The 17091-nt window shown below is 40.4% G+C and overlaps 2 protein-coding genes across 3 annotated transcripts in view; one reads left to right on the top strand and one right to left on the bottom strand.

Annotated features, from left to right (window-relative positions):
* Positions 1-17091, bottom strand: part of LOC143028519 (uncharacterized) — a 63889-nt gene that overhangs the window by 27572 nt on the left and 19226 nt on the right. For both annotated transcript variants that reach the window (XM_076190731.1, XM_076190732.1), the window contains exons 6-8: positions 16940-17063; positions 11227-11423; positions 8415-8518 (exon numbers count right to left, since the gene is read on the bottom strand). In XM_076190731.1, coding sequence (XP_076046846.1) covers positions 8415-8518; positions 11227-11423; positions 16940-17063 — 425 coding nt within the window. The remainder of the gene's footprint in view (positions 1-8414; positions 8519-11226; positions 11424-16939; positions 17064-17091) is intronic.
* LOC143028523 (uncharacterized) lies at positions 6110-7431 on the top strand. The gene is made up of 2 exons (XM_076190742.1): positions 6110-6679; positions 6865-7431. Exons 1-2 carry the CDS (start codon positions 6276-6278, stop codon positions 7172-7174), a joined length of 714 nt encoding a protein of 237 aa, XP_076046857.1. The 5' UTR covers positions 6110-6275; the 3' UTR covers positions 7175-7431.

Below are 17091 nucleotides of genomic sequence, written 5' to 3'. Positions count from 1 at the left end.
CATCCTCAACCCATCTGTGCTGGCAAAATTGCAATGGGTACAGCTTGCTCCCTGTGATAGTGGTGAAATCATCTCTTCTTGCGGGGGTATCATGGAAGAGCTGCCACGGAGACCTTAGCAGATATCCAATCTTCCATCCAGTCTCGTTGGCCCCTTTCTGCAAGCTTCCGTGGACAGTGTGGAGTCCACAGCTTCCGATGTTCAGAAGTTCTGGGAGATCCTGTGTTTTGCGCTCCTGTTGCAGGTCATTGAAAAATTTCCAATTGACGTTAGGTCCATCCATTGACACCTGAAGCAGACGCTTGGGATCTAGTTGTTGTGTCCCTTCCTTGAAGTTGTTGAGTAGGTCGCTTGCTCGAGCATGCCCCAAGAACTGTGACCCAAAGTACCTTACACTGACCTGACCAGAATCATTGTCCCAGTAACGGACTATGAAGTCCATTTGTTCATTCTGTGAAACAGGGTTCATGCACTCATCAAAGGATATGGTATAGCACTCCGCACTTCTGACTTTCTCCACTAGCAGATCATGGAAATATGGAGACAGGCCAAAACAAACTAGATAAGCATACTTTGTAGCACCACATGAGAAAGTTTTAGCAATTTGGTTGTCCAGAAACATTCTTGGGAACAACATGCCCACATCAGATGATGAATTGAATGAGTAGTTGCTCATAACAAGCTTCAGAGCCCAGAGAACCTCTGCGTGGAGGGCAGCATCTGACACAACAGCTGCAACCTCTGATCTTTGTGGAGCTGTACTTGTACTAGCAACTGGTGCACTGGAGGTGACATTGGCTGCAGCATCATCTGCCTTTTCGTCTTGCTTCTTTCCAAAGAAGTTGCGGATTGCTGATGGGTTTTGCCTTGACTGGCTGATCCTGTTATGCAAGTTGCTTTTCATGTGACTTCTCAGAGCGGAAACTCCCATGTTTGCTATGTCAAAACGCTTCTTGCAAAGTTTGCAGTATGCTTTGGTGTCATCCTTGGGGTCTTCCTTGACCCATGCTGAAAACAGTGGATCCTCCACCCAGAGTGGATGGAAGTGACATTTCTTGGATGCCATACTACTGCAAAAAGATAAATTAATGTTAAAACCCAGACATGCATCTTCAACGCTATAAAAGGCGAGACATAATTGCTTGTCAACTTCATTACTATATCTGCCTCCTATGTATACATAACTACAAATAATTTCTAATTCCCATAAAAAAGCTTATTGCAATTTCAGTTCAACATACAAATTTCTAATTCTCACTTGAGAATGAAAACTTTGCCAATCATGTCCCTTTTGCTTCTTTCCTTTTTTATTTAAATCGCTCACCTCAGAAAAAGCCTGAAAAGTTCAGGCAAGCTAGAAATCAATGATGTCTCGCCTGATGTATTTGTACAACCACCACAGACAGTACAAAGACTAGAAACTGGAAGGATGCCATAGCCATGTGATAGGTGCAGACACTGCACACTGTAGAATATTGAGCACAACCAACATCCATGCAACACTGAATTCAAGGACTTTCAATGACTTTTTCAGCTGGCAGTCCTAATTCCAGGACCACTTGATTTTTGGCAGAATTTCAGGACTTTTCCATGACTTTCCAGGATCACTTTTTTTTTCCAGGACTTTCCAGAATTTTCAAGGACCGTGGGAACCCTGTGTAAACAAACCTTGTCCAAACACCTGTGATGAGAAAGATTTTCCAGGATTTAGTAAGTATGAAAGCAGGAACTTAAGTCGATTATTAGAGATAGAGAGAGGTATGAGCAAAAATAGGATTTGGTGGGAGAATGAAATTATGGACTTAAGAAAAGACATCATAGGATTAATAGACTGCTTAGCACAGGCAAATCACGAAATTTCTGACCTAAGAAAAATTAACTTGGATCTTAAAAATGAGATTAAAGAAATGAAAAGGGATATAAATGAGTTGAAGAATGATAACGAAAAGAAGAAAACTAATGATAATAACAACAACGAAAATTTAAAGAAAGGGGTGAACAATAAATTACAAGAATTGACACAAAAGATCAAAGAGAACCTAGGTGAGGAAAGTATTCAGAAAATTAAGAAGTGGAAGGAAAACATCAAAACAAGGAAATTGCTTTTAAAGAAATAGTCAAGCAGCAAATGCAGGATAATGCAAAAGACACAATTATCCAAGTGATTAACAAAAAAGCAAACTGGGTCAGGGATACAGTAGATAGAAAAAAATGTATTGTGGTATATGGACTAAAAGAAAAACAGAAATTGGCAAGGTACATGAGAGAAAAAGAAGAAAAAGAGACAGCAGTAGAAATCCTAAATGAAATTCAGGGGGGAGAAAGAGATTCAGGCATAGACCTGGAAGAGACATATAGAATCAGTCGCTATTCTAAGGATAGAAATCGACCTCTAATGATAAAATTAAGGTCACAAATGGTAGTAGAAGACATATTTGAAAAAGTAGGCAACTTGGCAAAGAGTGAAAAGTACAATAAGATATGGATAAAAAGAGAAATGAGTACTGAGGAATTAGAAAAAGAAAGGTCACTAGGAGAAGAAGCAAAGGAAAAAAACTTGATAGGAACAGAGACAGAATGCAAAGAATTCCATTGGAGAGTAATCGACATGAGATTGAGACAATGGTGCATCAAAACGAAAAAACCAAGGACAGAAAAAATAATGGAGAAGGAAGAAAATTAAAAGTGGCCTATACTAACATTGACGGATTAATTTCAGGTCTGAACGAACTCAATGATTATCTGTTAGAAGAACAACCAGACATAATGGGAATTGTAGAGACTAAACTAAGAGGTGAAATACCATCCATCGTTATTGGACAAGGTCTATACAATTACTGGATAAAAAACAGGAACAAGAAACAGGGAGGGGGAATCATGTTCTTGGCCAAGAAAGACCTAAACGTGACAAAAATTGCAGAGGGCAAAGGTAATGTTGAACTGATCATGATAAAAGTTGAAGGCAAGAATATGAAAAGTAGAAAGTTTGTGGTGACCTATGTGCCTCCAAAAACGAATGCTTGGAAAGAGAACGAGCATACAAAAATGCTAGAAGATACAAGAAAATCACTAAATGAGATACTAATGGGTAAGGGTAATCTGGTAATTATGGGGGACTTCAATTGCAAAGAAATTTGTTGGGACAACATGACAGTGCGAGGAGGAGATGACTTGTGGGGCAATGTACTGCTAGACATGACCACGGAGTATACGATGACCCAATGGGTCAGTGAAAACACAAGGTACAGAAACAATGAAGAGCCATCGAAACTAGATTTAATATTTACAACAGAACCTGAAAGAGTGACCATGTACTCATCGAAACTGTACTAAAGGAAGAAATAGACATGGAGAGGAACGAAAAGCATAGGAAAGGAAGATTGATGTACAACAAAACAGACTTTGCAAAACTAAAGACATTCTTCCGGAATGCAAACTGGGAAAAATTCTATATGGAAGAGACAACAGTGGAAGAGAAATGGAATATATTGATGGATAATTACAATGAAGGGGTAAACTGGCATGTACCAAGACAAAAGCGAGAGAGTGAGTACATTAAGTGTTGGTTCAACAAAAGATGCAGTGAGGCAAAAGACATAAGGGACAAAGCTTGGAAAAGGTGGAGAAAAGACAAAACACAAAGCAAATGGCAAACTTATATAAACTATAGAAATGAGTATGTTAATGTGAGAAGAGAGGAAAAAAGGAACCATGAGAAGGATATTATAGATAAATGCAAAGATCAACCCAAGCTATTCTATCGGTATGTGAATGGTAAACTTAAAACCAAACAGGAAATGGTGAAACTACGCCAAGGAAATATAGAATACACAGAAGAATTAGAGATGGCCGAAGTCATAAACAACCACTTTAAATCTGTCTTCACCAGAGAGAAAATACAAAATTGGGACGTAGATGATAACAAGCAATCTCCCCACATGAGTGAGTTTACAACATCACAAAAAGAAATATCAGAACATCTATCAAAACTGGACGTCAGAAAATCACATGGCCCGGATGGTATTGCAAATTGGATTCTAAAGGAATGCATAGAAGAACTAACGGACAAAATACACATCATAATAAATAGCTCACTCAAAGAAGGAAAGATACCTAATGACTGGAAAAATGCTAACATTGTACCAATATATAAAGGAGGAAACAAGGAAGAACCCACCAACTATAGGCCAGTATCACTAACAAGCACTACAGCCAAAATTTGTGAGAAAATCATCAAGAATAGATGGGTAAAACATCTGGAAGACAACAACATATTAAACCCAAGACAATTCGGGTTCAGACAAGGAAGATCATGCACCACAAACTTAATATGCTTCTACTCAAGGCTAATAGACATAGTGCAAGAAAGAAATGGATGGGCTGATTGTGCATTCCTAGACTTGCAAAAAGCCTATGACAAAGTACCACACAGAAAATTACTAAAAAAAAATGGAACACATAGGAGGAATACAAGGGAACTTACTAAAATGGATAGAGGACTTCCTGACTGGTAGAAAGATGAGAGTAGTGCTCAGAGAGAAATATTCAGATTGGAAAGAAGTGATCAGTGGAGTACCGCAAGGATCTGTACTGGCACCAATAATGTTTGCTATCTATATGAATGACATGGACGAGGAAGTGAACTGTTACATGAGCTTCTTTGCTGACGACGCCAAACTGTTAAGGAAAATAGAAACTGATAAGGACTGTGAAGCACTGCAAGAAGACCTGAATAGGGTATGGAACTGGAGTCAGAAATGGGAAGTGGACTTTAATACTAAGTGTAGCATAATGGAGTTTGGAAAAAGCAAAAACAGAATATCAGGAAAATATACAATTGGAACCAAGGAAGTAAAGAAAGTAGGATCCGAAAAAGATTTGGGAGTAATCATCACGAACGACTTGTCCTATGATATACAGATTAACAAAATTGTCGGGGAGACTTACAACCTGCTAGGATCAATAAAAGTGGCATTTGCATACTTGGATGAAGACATGATAAAAAAATATTGGTTACATTGATAAGGCCTAGACTAGAGTATGCGGCGACATTGTGGTCACCCAGTACCAAAATGAATATAAAGAAAATAGAAAGAATCCAAAGAGCAGCTACAAAAATGCCACCTGCACTTGCAAACCTATCATACAAGGAGAGATTGGCTAAACTGGAGTTACCGACACTGGAGCAAAGAAGAGAGAGAGGTGACCTACTGACCATCTACAGAATCATGAAAGGCACAGAGATACTTGATAGAGAGGACTCACTTAACTGGGACAAGAGAAACACAAGAGGACATGGAAAGAAAATAAAAAAACATAGCTATAGAAGAGAACTGAAGAAAAACAGTTTTCCACATAGAGTTTTGGACACTTGGAACAAATTGGATAATGAAATAGTATGCGCAAAAACCATTCATGAGTTTAAAAGCAAACTAGACACTGCGAGATACAATGGCGGGACACCACAAGCATAGCTCCCCTTCCCGCAAAATACAACTAGGTAGGTAAATACTATGGACTCGCTATACCCCCAACCAAATCTACACCCACACTTTTCCCCAACTGAATAGTAGAACACAAACACATAACATGCCTCTTTATCAACAACACCCTCATACCACACCCACATTCATCCAAAATTCTTGGTGTAACATATGATACATCCATGTCATTCAAACAACACATCATAGACATGAAGATAAAATGCACACCTATATTCAATGTGCTTAAATCACCTACAGGTACAACATTCATAACAAAGAAACTACCACCACAATGAACAATATATATGCTCTGTTATGAATCATGCAATCCCCACATGGGCCCCTAACCTCATTGAGACACACAACAACACCCTACAGACTATACAGAACAAAGACCTAAAGATAATTACAGGCTGCACAAATACAACACTTATAGAATATCTACACAATGAAACCAAAGTCTTCAAAATCAAGGATCACCTTGACATGAGAGGCACACAAACACTTGCCACAGCTTCCACAAACACAGCACACCCACTACACTACAGGCAGAACACCCACACATGACAAGAAGCATTATCGGCTGAAAGAAATCGTTTGGAGAAGATCACAAGCTAGTGGAGAGATGACGTTATCCTAAAGTGGGCCAACGACGCGGAGGGGGCTAAGGTTCTATATAAGATTCGACCCCTCTCCGCCCCGGCCTCCACGCCCTCCAGGATTTCCACCTCTAACACTCTGGACGCATTAGGTGCTCTCCTGGAGAACCCTCGTTTAAACCCTGATGGGCATATGTTTGTCGACAGGTCGGGGGACTCACCGGCGGTAGCACTCTCCCCAAACGCCTGGTTCCCGCAGGAGAAAGGGGAGAAAGCCTTAGACATCCCTGCTCTCGAGCGGGCCCAAGACCAACCCAAGACGGTTCCTCCTCGACGGCATATCCCTTCATCATTCCCCGTCGTCCTGCCACCACCCTTCGCGCCGGAGGGCCTGCGCGATTGCTTGTGGCACTCGGGCAGGGACCCCGCCCACCCCCAGCAACTTAGTGAACCGGAGGCTAAGTTGCTGACGACGGAGGCCTCGACCAGACAAGACCTTGCCTCTACCATCTCGACCGTCACGGCAATGGCGATGATGAGGAACTGGCTGACGACGCTCGCCACGAGCTTTGAGGACTTCCCGCGGGAAGAATTGAGGTGAGTGGGATATTTCAATCTATAGAGGGTCCAGACCTGTCCTGGCGAGAGACGCTCGGGTAGAACGACCTCGGCTTCGCATATGTTATACGTTCTACAATTGAGCGATGTGACTTTATTACACCCTCCGGGGATCGGGATCCTTCTCGCCCTACTAATTTGATTCGCGTGTTTTCTGTATGCAGAGACACCCTGGCGGCACTCTCTACCGTGGCAGAGGGTACAGCCAACATGGCGTCATCAGCCCTACCCCCAGCAGCGAGGGCCTTCACCGCGGCTCGTCTGGCAGCTCGTCAGTCTGCAGCGCGGTCGGCCCCGGAGATAGCTCGCCGGGGCGTGGTGAGAGCAGCTCCCCTTTCCCGTGGTCTGTTCGACCAGGAAGCGACAGACCGCGTCTTCGCTACGGTCCCGACCGTCATCCAGATCCAACAACCCTCCCAACCGGAGATTCCAGGACTTCCTTCGGAGACACGCGATAGTGACCATCTCCGCTAGCACAGTTCTGGACTTCCTGTCTTGGCTAGCTGACACCACCAACAGGGCACCGGAAGGCCGACCCGGGCCATGCCCCCCACGCCCACAACATCAGAGGCCTCGCGGCATCGCTGGCGTTTCTCCGCACCCACTCTGTGGAACGGGTGCAGGACCTCGGGGGCTGGGCATCAGCAACTTCCTTCAGGACGGTATCTCTACCACTCGATCACCCCTGTCCCATGTGTCGCCATGGGAACGGCTCCACCCCTCTTCGCAAAAGAAGGGGGGGCAAAGGGCGACCGAGGGGCAGGGGACGGCCCTGGAACCGCTGAGCAAGATACAATATTCTACATAATTTATGCACTATGTGAATTGTACAATATTATTTTTATAACAACATCCAAATTCCTATATCACACACAAATACTCTTTTTTATCCCTCCACAACCTTAAACACCCACCTCCAGAAACAAATCCATAATCATATCAGTCATTGCCCTATCAATAGACTGAAAGACAGCACACTGCTGCATGCCTGACCCCCCTCATATCCCTCTGAATCCTTTCTCCCCCATGAGGACAGAGTCCATCTGGCCAGGCTATGATGCGGCCACCAGAGGTGGCTGGATGATTACCGTATATCACAGATAACTGTCCAGGATGTAACACTTCATCCCATACTATACAACATGTTATGTAAGACTGCATTGTACAAAATTATGCAAGCCAACAATACAACATATATTCTATAAGGGATTTGTGGGAAAAACCCATTCCAACCATAGCATTCCTCAAGATGAGACTGCTCAGTCAGACAGTCTAGGGAATGACAACAACAACAACCCTGCTCTCCTCTTCACCTCTTTTCGCACTCTATCCAACCTTGTAACCCCTACCATGCCTTGATCCCTCCTCTGACCCAGCCTCCACATGCAGAGTGTCATCTGCAAACAAAAACTGGCTCGCCTCCCCCCCCCCTTCTCTCCACTCCTTCTAACCCCCTCCACTCCCCTACCCATCACCCTTGCACTTACTTCCTGTACCACCCCATCCATGTACACACTGAACACCCATGGTGACATGGCAGCCCTGATGCAGCCACATGATAATGATGATTAAGAGTAATGATTATGAATAAATCTTCCTTGGACTGAATTCTGACCCATATGCCTTATTAATAATGATATAACCCACCAAAATGTTCATGTATCAATGAGGAAGAGAGCAAGAGAGAGAGAGAGAGTGAATAGGAACCTGGTACCTGCAATAAAATGTCCATCTTGAAGTTGTTCACATTCTTTTCATGAAAGATATAATGGTTCAAGTTTTTTTCAATTGTGATTATACAACCTTGCCTCAGCCATTCTGTCAAAAAAAATTATCTATCAATAACAAACATAAAATAAAAGATTATACACTATCACTTTCTAAAACATCATATTTCAACCACTCTACACTGCTTTATTTCAGTCCATAACTTCCGAGGCCAAAACTGACTCCAAGACCAAGTTTGAGTCCAGACTGTCTAGAATTCAAGTCCTGTCTATGTATTCAAAGTTAAATTTTTTGATTTATACTAAAATGAATCAATCAATCAAAGGGTCATTAACATATATTATATAATAATTGTTGCCTTGAGTTCCATACATACATATACCAAAGGCTTTTTCCCCCTACATGGGGGGTAGTCAAAAAGAAAAAGGCATAGAAACCACTCACAACCATTCCATTTCCTACATATTCCACTCCCCTCCACCCTCCCTCTTACCTTGGCACCTCCTGGATGATGGGTCATCCCTGCATCTTGTCCACTGTCCTGGGTCAAAAGCAGTGTCGCAAGACACAGCACATCCACAGCAAGGCCGCTTCATAAATTCGGCGACCCCCCCCCTCTGTCCCCCCCATACAGAAAAGGAGAAGACGGGGAGAAATCCCTTCGGGCTGCATCAAATGTTTTTCTCATACATACTTCCTCACCCCCCATCCCCCATCCACTCCCCCTCATGCATCACACCATCATCTATACACAACCCTTCTCCATTCACCCCTATCTTCTGTCCTCTCCCGTCCTTCCTCCATAGACATTCCTCTCTTTTGTAATGCCCCTTTCACCCCATCCATCCATCTCATCCTAGGATGCCCCCTCATATTCACTCCTTCCACACTTCTTTTACTAATCATTCTTCAATCATTCTTTCCATGTGTCCAAACCATCCTAATACTCTTTCATCAACCCTATCTCCCAGTTCCCTTTCCATCCCTGTTCTCCTCCTCACCTCCACATTTCTCACTCTATCTAGCCTAGTAACCCCTATCATACTTCTCAGACATTTCATCTCAAACACATTCAAACTCCTCTCTTCCTCTCTCATGTTCCATGTTTCTGCCCCGTACAATGCTGTTGGCACAATCACTCCTTCATATAACCTCCTCTTAGCATCCATTCCCAGATGTCTATTTCTCATTACACTTTTCAATCCACCAAGCCATTTACTCGCTTCTCTCAATCTACATTCTACCTCCACCCCTACTCCTCCCTTTCCTGTCACATTCCCACCCAAATATCTAAAACTATCCACTTCCTCCAGTCTTTCACCCTTTATGCTCACTTCCAGCCTGCTGTCACTCTCTCCCTTTGTACATTTCATCACCTTACTTTTGCCCACATTTATCTTCAGCTTCCTTCTTTCACACACCTTCTCAAACTCTGTCACTAACTTCCTCAATCCCTCCTCTGATCCTGCTACAAGCGCAGTGTTGTCAGCAAACAACAACTGGCTCACCTCCCACTTTTCTCCATTTTCTTTAATCATCTCCAACCCCTGACCCACTACCCTTACATTCACCTCTCGCACCACCCCATCCATGTAAAGATTGAACAGCGAGGGCAACATAACACATCCCTGACAAAGTCCCACCTTTACCTCAGACCATTCACTCTCTCATTTCTAATCCTAACACAAGCTCTACTACTCTCATAAAAACTCTTGACTGCTCTTTACAGCTTTCCTCCTATCCTATATATCTGCAGTACCTCCCACAGTGCCTTCCTGTCTATCCTGTCATAAGCCTTTTCCAGATCCATAAAAGCCCAAAATACATCCTTACCTTTTCCTATAGCTTTCTCACATATCTGTCTTACCACAAAGATCTGATCTACACAACCCCTACCTGTACTAAACCCACACTGTTCCTCACCAATTACTCCCTCTGTTCCTCTCCTAATCCTCTCAATCAAGACCCTCCCATAAGCCTTCCCAGCTACACTCAACAAGCTGATCCCTCTGAAACTACTACACTAACACTTGTCCCCCTTTCCCTTGTAAAGCGGAACAATACAGGCACTCCTCCACTCCTCTGGCACTCTACCCTCTCTTAAACAAACATTAAATAACCTCATCAGCCAGTCCACCATAACTGTACCTCCTTTCTTCAGACATTCTGAATGGCATCCATCCAGACCAGGTGCCTTACCTGCTCTCATCATCTTAACACCTCCTTTCACTTCATCCTTCTCTATTTCTCCTCCATTTTTCTCACTCATTACTCTCATTTTCTTAGCACTTCCCACTGCAACTACCTTTCCCTCCCCATCCTCCTTCACATTTAGCAGCTCCCTAAAATACTCTGCCCACCTTCCTCTCACTGCCTTCTCTTCCATTATCATCTCTCCATCTGCACCTTTTACCTTTTCTTCTCTACTTGCTTTGCCTCCTCTTTCTCTTTTTAATTTCCTTCCAAAACATCTTTTTATTGCTTTCAAAATTTTCTGTCATACTCTTACCCCATTTCACATCTGCTCTCCTCTTTGCTTCCTTTATCTTATGCTTAACTTCCCTTCTCTTTACTTTGTACCTCTCATATGATTCCCTCGTCCTAATTTGTAGCCAATCTATGAATGCCTGCTTCTTCTCTTCTACACCTTTCTTGAGTTCCACTAACTGGAAATCCACAGCCCTAAAATTACTGGCTCATGGCCCATTTGATCTTAATATCCCCACTGAAAGAAACAAGGCCAACAAACAGCATGTGAGACAGAGACATACAAGAATAACCATTAAAAAACTAATTACCTTCATGGTACTGCCAATGATGCTGACTATGGCAGATACGATGAGAATTAGGACGTACTAATTGCTTGGGTAAAGATGCTACCTGCTGCCTCTTTTCCATAGCAACAGTGTGATGACCAGAATAATACTGTCCCTGTTTAATAGAAGCACAGGTACTCTTTGCCTTGCATGAGCATCCTTTCCATTCTACACTCCCTCTAGAAAAGAAAAAGTGATTTAGTATTTCTCATGTCAAGTATGCCTAAAGTCACCAAAAATATTAATCTCCTCAAGGTTGACCAATATTCCACAATTCTCTCACACAATTTTACAGTGCCATTATGCTGGTCAGGGACACCAGTCAGAGGTATTCTTTACTTCCTCCTTTTTTCATTGGTACCATGTTAGCTCTTTTCCAATCCTATGGTACAGTACTCATCATGTTATCAAATTATCACACTACTTTTTGCATAAATGTTCTGTAGAACCATAACAAAGTGTTCATGTGCACCTTGTTTGCATAAAGAAATCAGAATTGCTGTTTGCTCTACTGAGTCAGTTAAGCATAAAGGTTTAAAATATTTTGTCGTTTTCTAAACAATTTTATTTGCTGTCTGCAAATAAGTCTATACCAAAGTATCTGCTTCTAAAAGCCTTCCTGGTCTCTTGGGTTTTATCTAAATCTTTACACAGTTTATTGGTAAGAATTGTGGAAAAATATATACATTCTAGAACTAACCAACTGGTCAGTAATTGCTAAGATCTTTATGATTTCCTTTCTTGTAAAGTAAAATAACTATAGCACTATACCATGATTCAAGTATGCTTTCTTTCTGTATACCCTGATTATATAATTGAGTTAACCTACAGTGAACATCTGTTTCTGTATTTTTCAAAATCACTATGGCATCTTCATATGGTGTTTTTCCTTGTTTCACATTTTTTTTAGAGTGAATGTTACTTGTTCACCCATAACTTCTGGTACACTACTAATATCTGCAGATAATCTATTCACTGAACTGTGGTATTTGATGAAAAAAGTTGTTAGTAGATTCCTTATACTATTTTCATAATATTGTCTCTGCAATTAATAATGTCTCCAGGGTCCAATGGCAATTATATGTTTGTGGTGGTCCTACTTTTTATTGACAATGTATCTAATTCAACTTTCTACATGAGTGGTCACTGAAGGCAACTGTGGTGTAATTGGTAAGGATTACAAAGGATTACAAAGGCGGAGCATGCCGACAGGAGACCTTTTGATCCATATCTAGGTCGGATGCGAAAAAAAAATCATATTAATAATAAAATGATAAATAAAAACTATAATAATGTAAACAACAAATAAAATACATAAATAAATGCATAGGTATAGTTAAATAATAAACAGGTAAATAGTAAATAATAATAAATTGACATATAACTAATAATAAATGAAAATCAGACAGACAAATGATAACAAAACAAAAACAAATAATATAAGATAAATTATAATCATTACAGCATCTTACTTAGGTATTTATCTAAATGATTCTTAAAGCTTCGAACTGAACTACATTGCACTACCTGTGCAGGAAGTTTATTCCATTCATTAACTACACGGTTGGCAAAATTGTTTCTACCTACTTCCAAATTGAATCTATTTCCGGACAGTTTGAGACCATTGTTTCTTGTCTGATTCTCATTCAATGTGAAAATTTGGTCACTTTTGATGTTGTCAATTCCCTTTAAAATCTTAAAGACCTGTATCAAGTCACCTCTGAGTCTACGCTTTTTTAGGGAAAACAGATTCATGTGTTTTAGTTGATTTTCGTATGATTTATTTTTGATATTTGGAATCAGTTTTGTGGCTCACCGTTGTACTTTTTCCAGTCTGTCAATGTCTTTAATGAGATTCGGTGACCATACAGAAACAGCATATTCCAAATGTGGACGAACTAACGATTTATATAGCTTGTTAATGAGTGATGGACTTTTGAAATCAAAAGATCGCGCAATCAGTCCCAGAATCTTATTTGCTTTCTCAGAGGCTGAAATACACTGCTTGGATAATTTGAGGTCGTTACTGATAATTACGCCGAGATCTTTTTCACTATCCACTTTTGTTAACGAATTTCCAAATAACTTGTAATCGTACTTACTGTTATTTTTACCTGTGTGCATTACCTTGCATTTACTTGTGTTAAATTTCATTAGCCACTTTTCAGACCATTGCTGTAATTTATCTAAATCTTCTTGAATATCTAATTAGTTTAAGTGATCATTTGCCACTCCGCACAGTTTTGTATCATCAGCAAATTTGGAAACAGTAGATTTTAGTCCATGGTCTATATCATTTATATATACTATGAATAGAAGTGGTCCAAGAACGGAACCCTGAGGAACTCCACTTACAACACTTTTCCATCTAGAAGTTTTTCCATTTAAAACAACTCTCTGTTTTCGACCATTCAACCAATTACTAGTCCAACCTAATAGGCTACCACTTATTCCATGCAAAGCTAATTTAGTAAGTAGTCTTTCGTGTGGGACGGTATCAAAAGCTTTTGCAAAGTCTAGATATACTAAATCTATATTGTTTCTTTTGTCATAATTCGAGATAACTGTGTTGTAGAATTCGAGTAAGTTAGTCACGCAAGAACGTTTCCGTCTGAAACCATGCTGGCTATCATTTATCAAACGGTAACTTTCTAAATGATGTTCGATAGCATCTCTGATGATAGTTTCCATTATTTTTCCTACGATTGAAGTCAAACTTATAGGCCTATAGTTATTTGGTTTCTTTTTGTCACCTTTTTTTAATATGGGAGTAACGTTAGCTAGCTTCCATTCTCTTGGGACATCTCCGGATATGATGGATTTCTTGAAAATAATTTCTAATGGAACAACAATCTCATTTTTCATTTCCTTTAAGATTCTTAGATGCCAACCGTCAGGCCCTGGTGTTTTATTAACTTTGAGTTTGTCTATACACCTTTTAATTTTTTCTTTTGTTATATTTACCGTAGTAAGTTTACCCTAAACTTTTCACAGGTTTCAGTTTGGAATTCACCTTGAGGTGTTTCGTTTACGAATACCGAGCTAAAATAATTGTTTAAGATATTACACATTCCTTCATTTGAATATTCAAGTTGACCGTCAGCAGATAATAGTGGACCAATGTGATTCCTAACAACCTTTTTATCTCTAATGTAACTATAGAATTCTTTGGGATTCTCTTTGGATTTATCAGCGATGTTCATTTCGTATTGTCGTTTTCTTTTTCTTATTGTCTTTTTTAAATCTCTCTGTATTGATACATAACTTTCATAGTCATTAGATGCACCCGAGCACTTATATTTCTTATAAGCCTGTCTCTTTTTAGCAATACTTTTTTCAGTTTCTTTGTCGAGCCACTTTGGGCAAGCCTGATTTGGGGGACGTCTGTCCTTAAAAGGAATGTAAGTTTGAATCATCTTAGTGAGCGTATTTTGAAATATTTCCCACATCTGATCTACAGGTCTTTCGTTTAATTTTGCCTCCCAATCTGTAAGCTGAAGCTCCTGACGTAAGCACAACTGACTGGACAGCAGGATGTTCCAGGTTTGATTCCCAGGTGGTGCCAGCTTTGCAGTGACACTCCCTATCCAACATGGCACAGTGAGTAGGATCTTGCAGCAGTGCACATTCCTAAACTGGCAGAGGCCCAGGGAAGGGAGATGACAATGGGAGATCCTGGGTTCAATTCCTGGGAGGTGCTAGCTTTGCACTGATATTCCCTATACAACACTTTCTATTTCACTTCTAGTTTTAGTCTGCATAGTCTTCCTTCTTTTCATTAGATCAGTTTATACTTTAAAGTATCTGTTTTTCTTGTATTTTTTTGTTCTCCCTACTTTTTCCACTTATTCCCTAATAATATTCAGTACATTACGATTCATGTCTTCTTCATTTCCTCATTATTTCTTAGGATTTCCAATATTTTTCAATTTCTATCTGAAATACTTCCTTGTTATACTACCTACTGCCAGGGGTATTTTTTCCCTAAACACTAGTTTATTTCTTTACTCTGAAATAAAATTTAACTGTGCAATATACCATTTTACAGTCATTACCTATATCTGTTTAATTTATAACACTATCACAGCTAACACTGTTGTTCTCATTTTCTAATGTGGAATTTACTTCAGTCTTTGTTGTTCTATCTAGACTTATCCGTTTCTATATATGATCTACAAGTTTTTGGAAGAAAATGTTCATCACCATCATGTCACAGTTCTCTGCAAAACTAACTAGTATCTTGCCTCTGTCATTTTTCCCACTTACTCCAAAATTCCCAAAGCATGGTTTACTTGTCAAGTTCTTCCCTACTTATGCATTGAAATCTCTGACAACCATTGTGAATTCCATATTTTTTTATCTGTTACCTGAACTTAAAAGCTGGAGCACAAACCTGAATAATTTTTTTAATGTAAACAATTTACATTGCCTAATCACAATCTATATCTAATCTACCAAAAAGGTTTCTCCCCCATTATAAGGGAGGTAGCCTGCAAAGGTATGTACCTATCTTCACTCATCCCACTCTGATCCATTACCCATTTGTTTCACTTCTATCTACCCTCACTCATCCCAGTCTCATTCATCACCCATTTGTTTCTCTTTTATCTTAGCCCATTGTAGATGAAGGGTGATCCTTGCCCCCTGCCCAGGTTAGAAGCAATGCAATAAGACAGCATATCTACAGCAGGGCCCACAGCCTAAGGTGGTTTATCCCCATCACTTCATTTACATAGTGACCCTTCCTTCCTATTCCACCATGTGAAAAGAGAAATGGGGAGAAATCCCTTCAGGCTGTGTAAAAATGTCCATACACAACCATTCTCCACTCACACCTATCCACTGCCTTCTCCCTTCCCTGCTCAACAAACACTTACCTTTTACTTAAGGCCCACCTCACTCCATTCATCCATCACTTTTTCAGTCATACCCTCAAGTTAACTTCATCCATCTCTGCCTTCCACAATCTATTTGCTCTAGTCCTACCTTAATCATTCTTACCATGCACCCAAACCATCCCACTGTTCTTTCATAAGTCTTATCTGCCAGCACATTTTCCATCTTTACTCTCCTCCTCATTTCATTTCTCACTCTATCCATCCTTTTAATACTCACCATACTTCTCAAGCACTTCATCTCAAACATATTTAAATTTCACCTTCCTGCCTCCTTTAACTTCAAAGTCTCTGACCCTTACAGTATCATAGACACAACTGCCCCTTCACTTTGCATCCATCACCAAATACTTATTAATTTCTCATGACACTTTTCATTACTTGACTACTGTACCTTGCTGCACTGCTTCTGACCTGTCATCCCCATGAGGAGCTTTTTGACTTGACTACCTCCCTTATAAGGAGGAAAAAGCCTTTGGTACATAGATAGATGGACTTTTCATTCCCACAAGAAATTTACTTGGTTCCCTCACTCTAGTTTACCTCTACCCCAATTCCTCCACCTCCCATGGATCTTTGATTTATCCTATCTGACAGCTCTCTTTACACCCATGTTCTCTGCCTCACCTCCACATTTCTCATTCTGTCCATCTTTAAAGCACCTATCATACTTCTTGAAGTAGTGTATTAGTAATAATGATCACATGAATAAAAATAGGCAGATATCACTGGGCAATAGGTAACTACGTATATACAGCAACTGAATGTATAGTAAATAATAAATCTGTGTTATAGCTTACATTTCTATAGTACGTCTGCATCTATTCTTCCGCCAGGATGCATCATCTCTCCTTCCCCAGAGGACAGTTCCAATAGTTTCCCACACTTCTTCCATTTCTATCTGGTGAGCTAATTCACAAAGAGCTGGAAGAAAGAATGAGGCTTATGAAAC

The sequence above is a fragment of the Oratosquilla oratoria genome, chromosome 9 (genome assembly GCF_046742065.1).
Source record: "Oratosquilla oratoria isolate Oo_2021 chromosome 9, ASM4674206v1, whole genome shotgun sequence".
NCBI lineage: Eukaryota > Metazoa > Arthropoda > Malacostraca > Stomatopoda > Squillidae > Oratosquilla > Oratosquilla oratoria.
Note: the sequence above shows the minus strand (reverse complement) of the source record. Positions and strands in the feature narration are given on the sequence as shown.

Excerpts from the sequence above, each read along its gene's own strand:
- LOC143028523 (XM_076190742.1), top strand. The coding sequence starts at position 6,276 with ATGTTTGTCGACAGGTCGGGGGACTCACCGGCGGTAGCACTCTCCCCA. Across the intron at positions 6,680-6,864 it reads TTCCCGCGGGAAGAATTGAG|AGACACCCTGGCGGCACTCT; the intron begins GTGAGTGGGATA and ends TTCTGTATGCAG.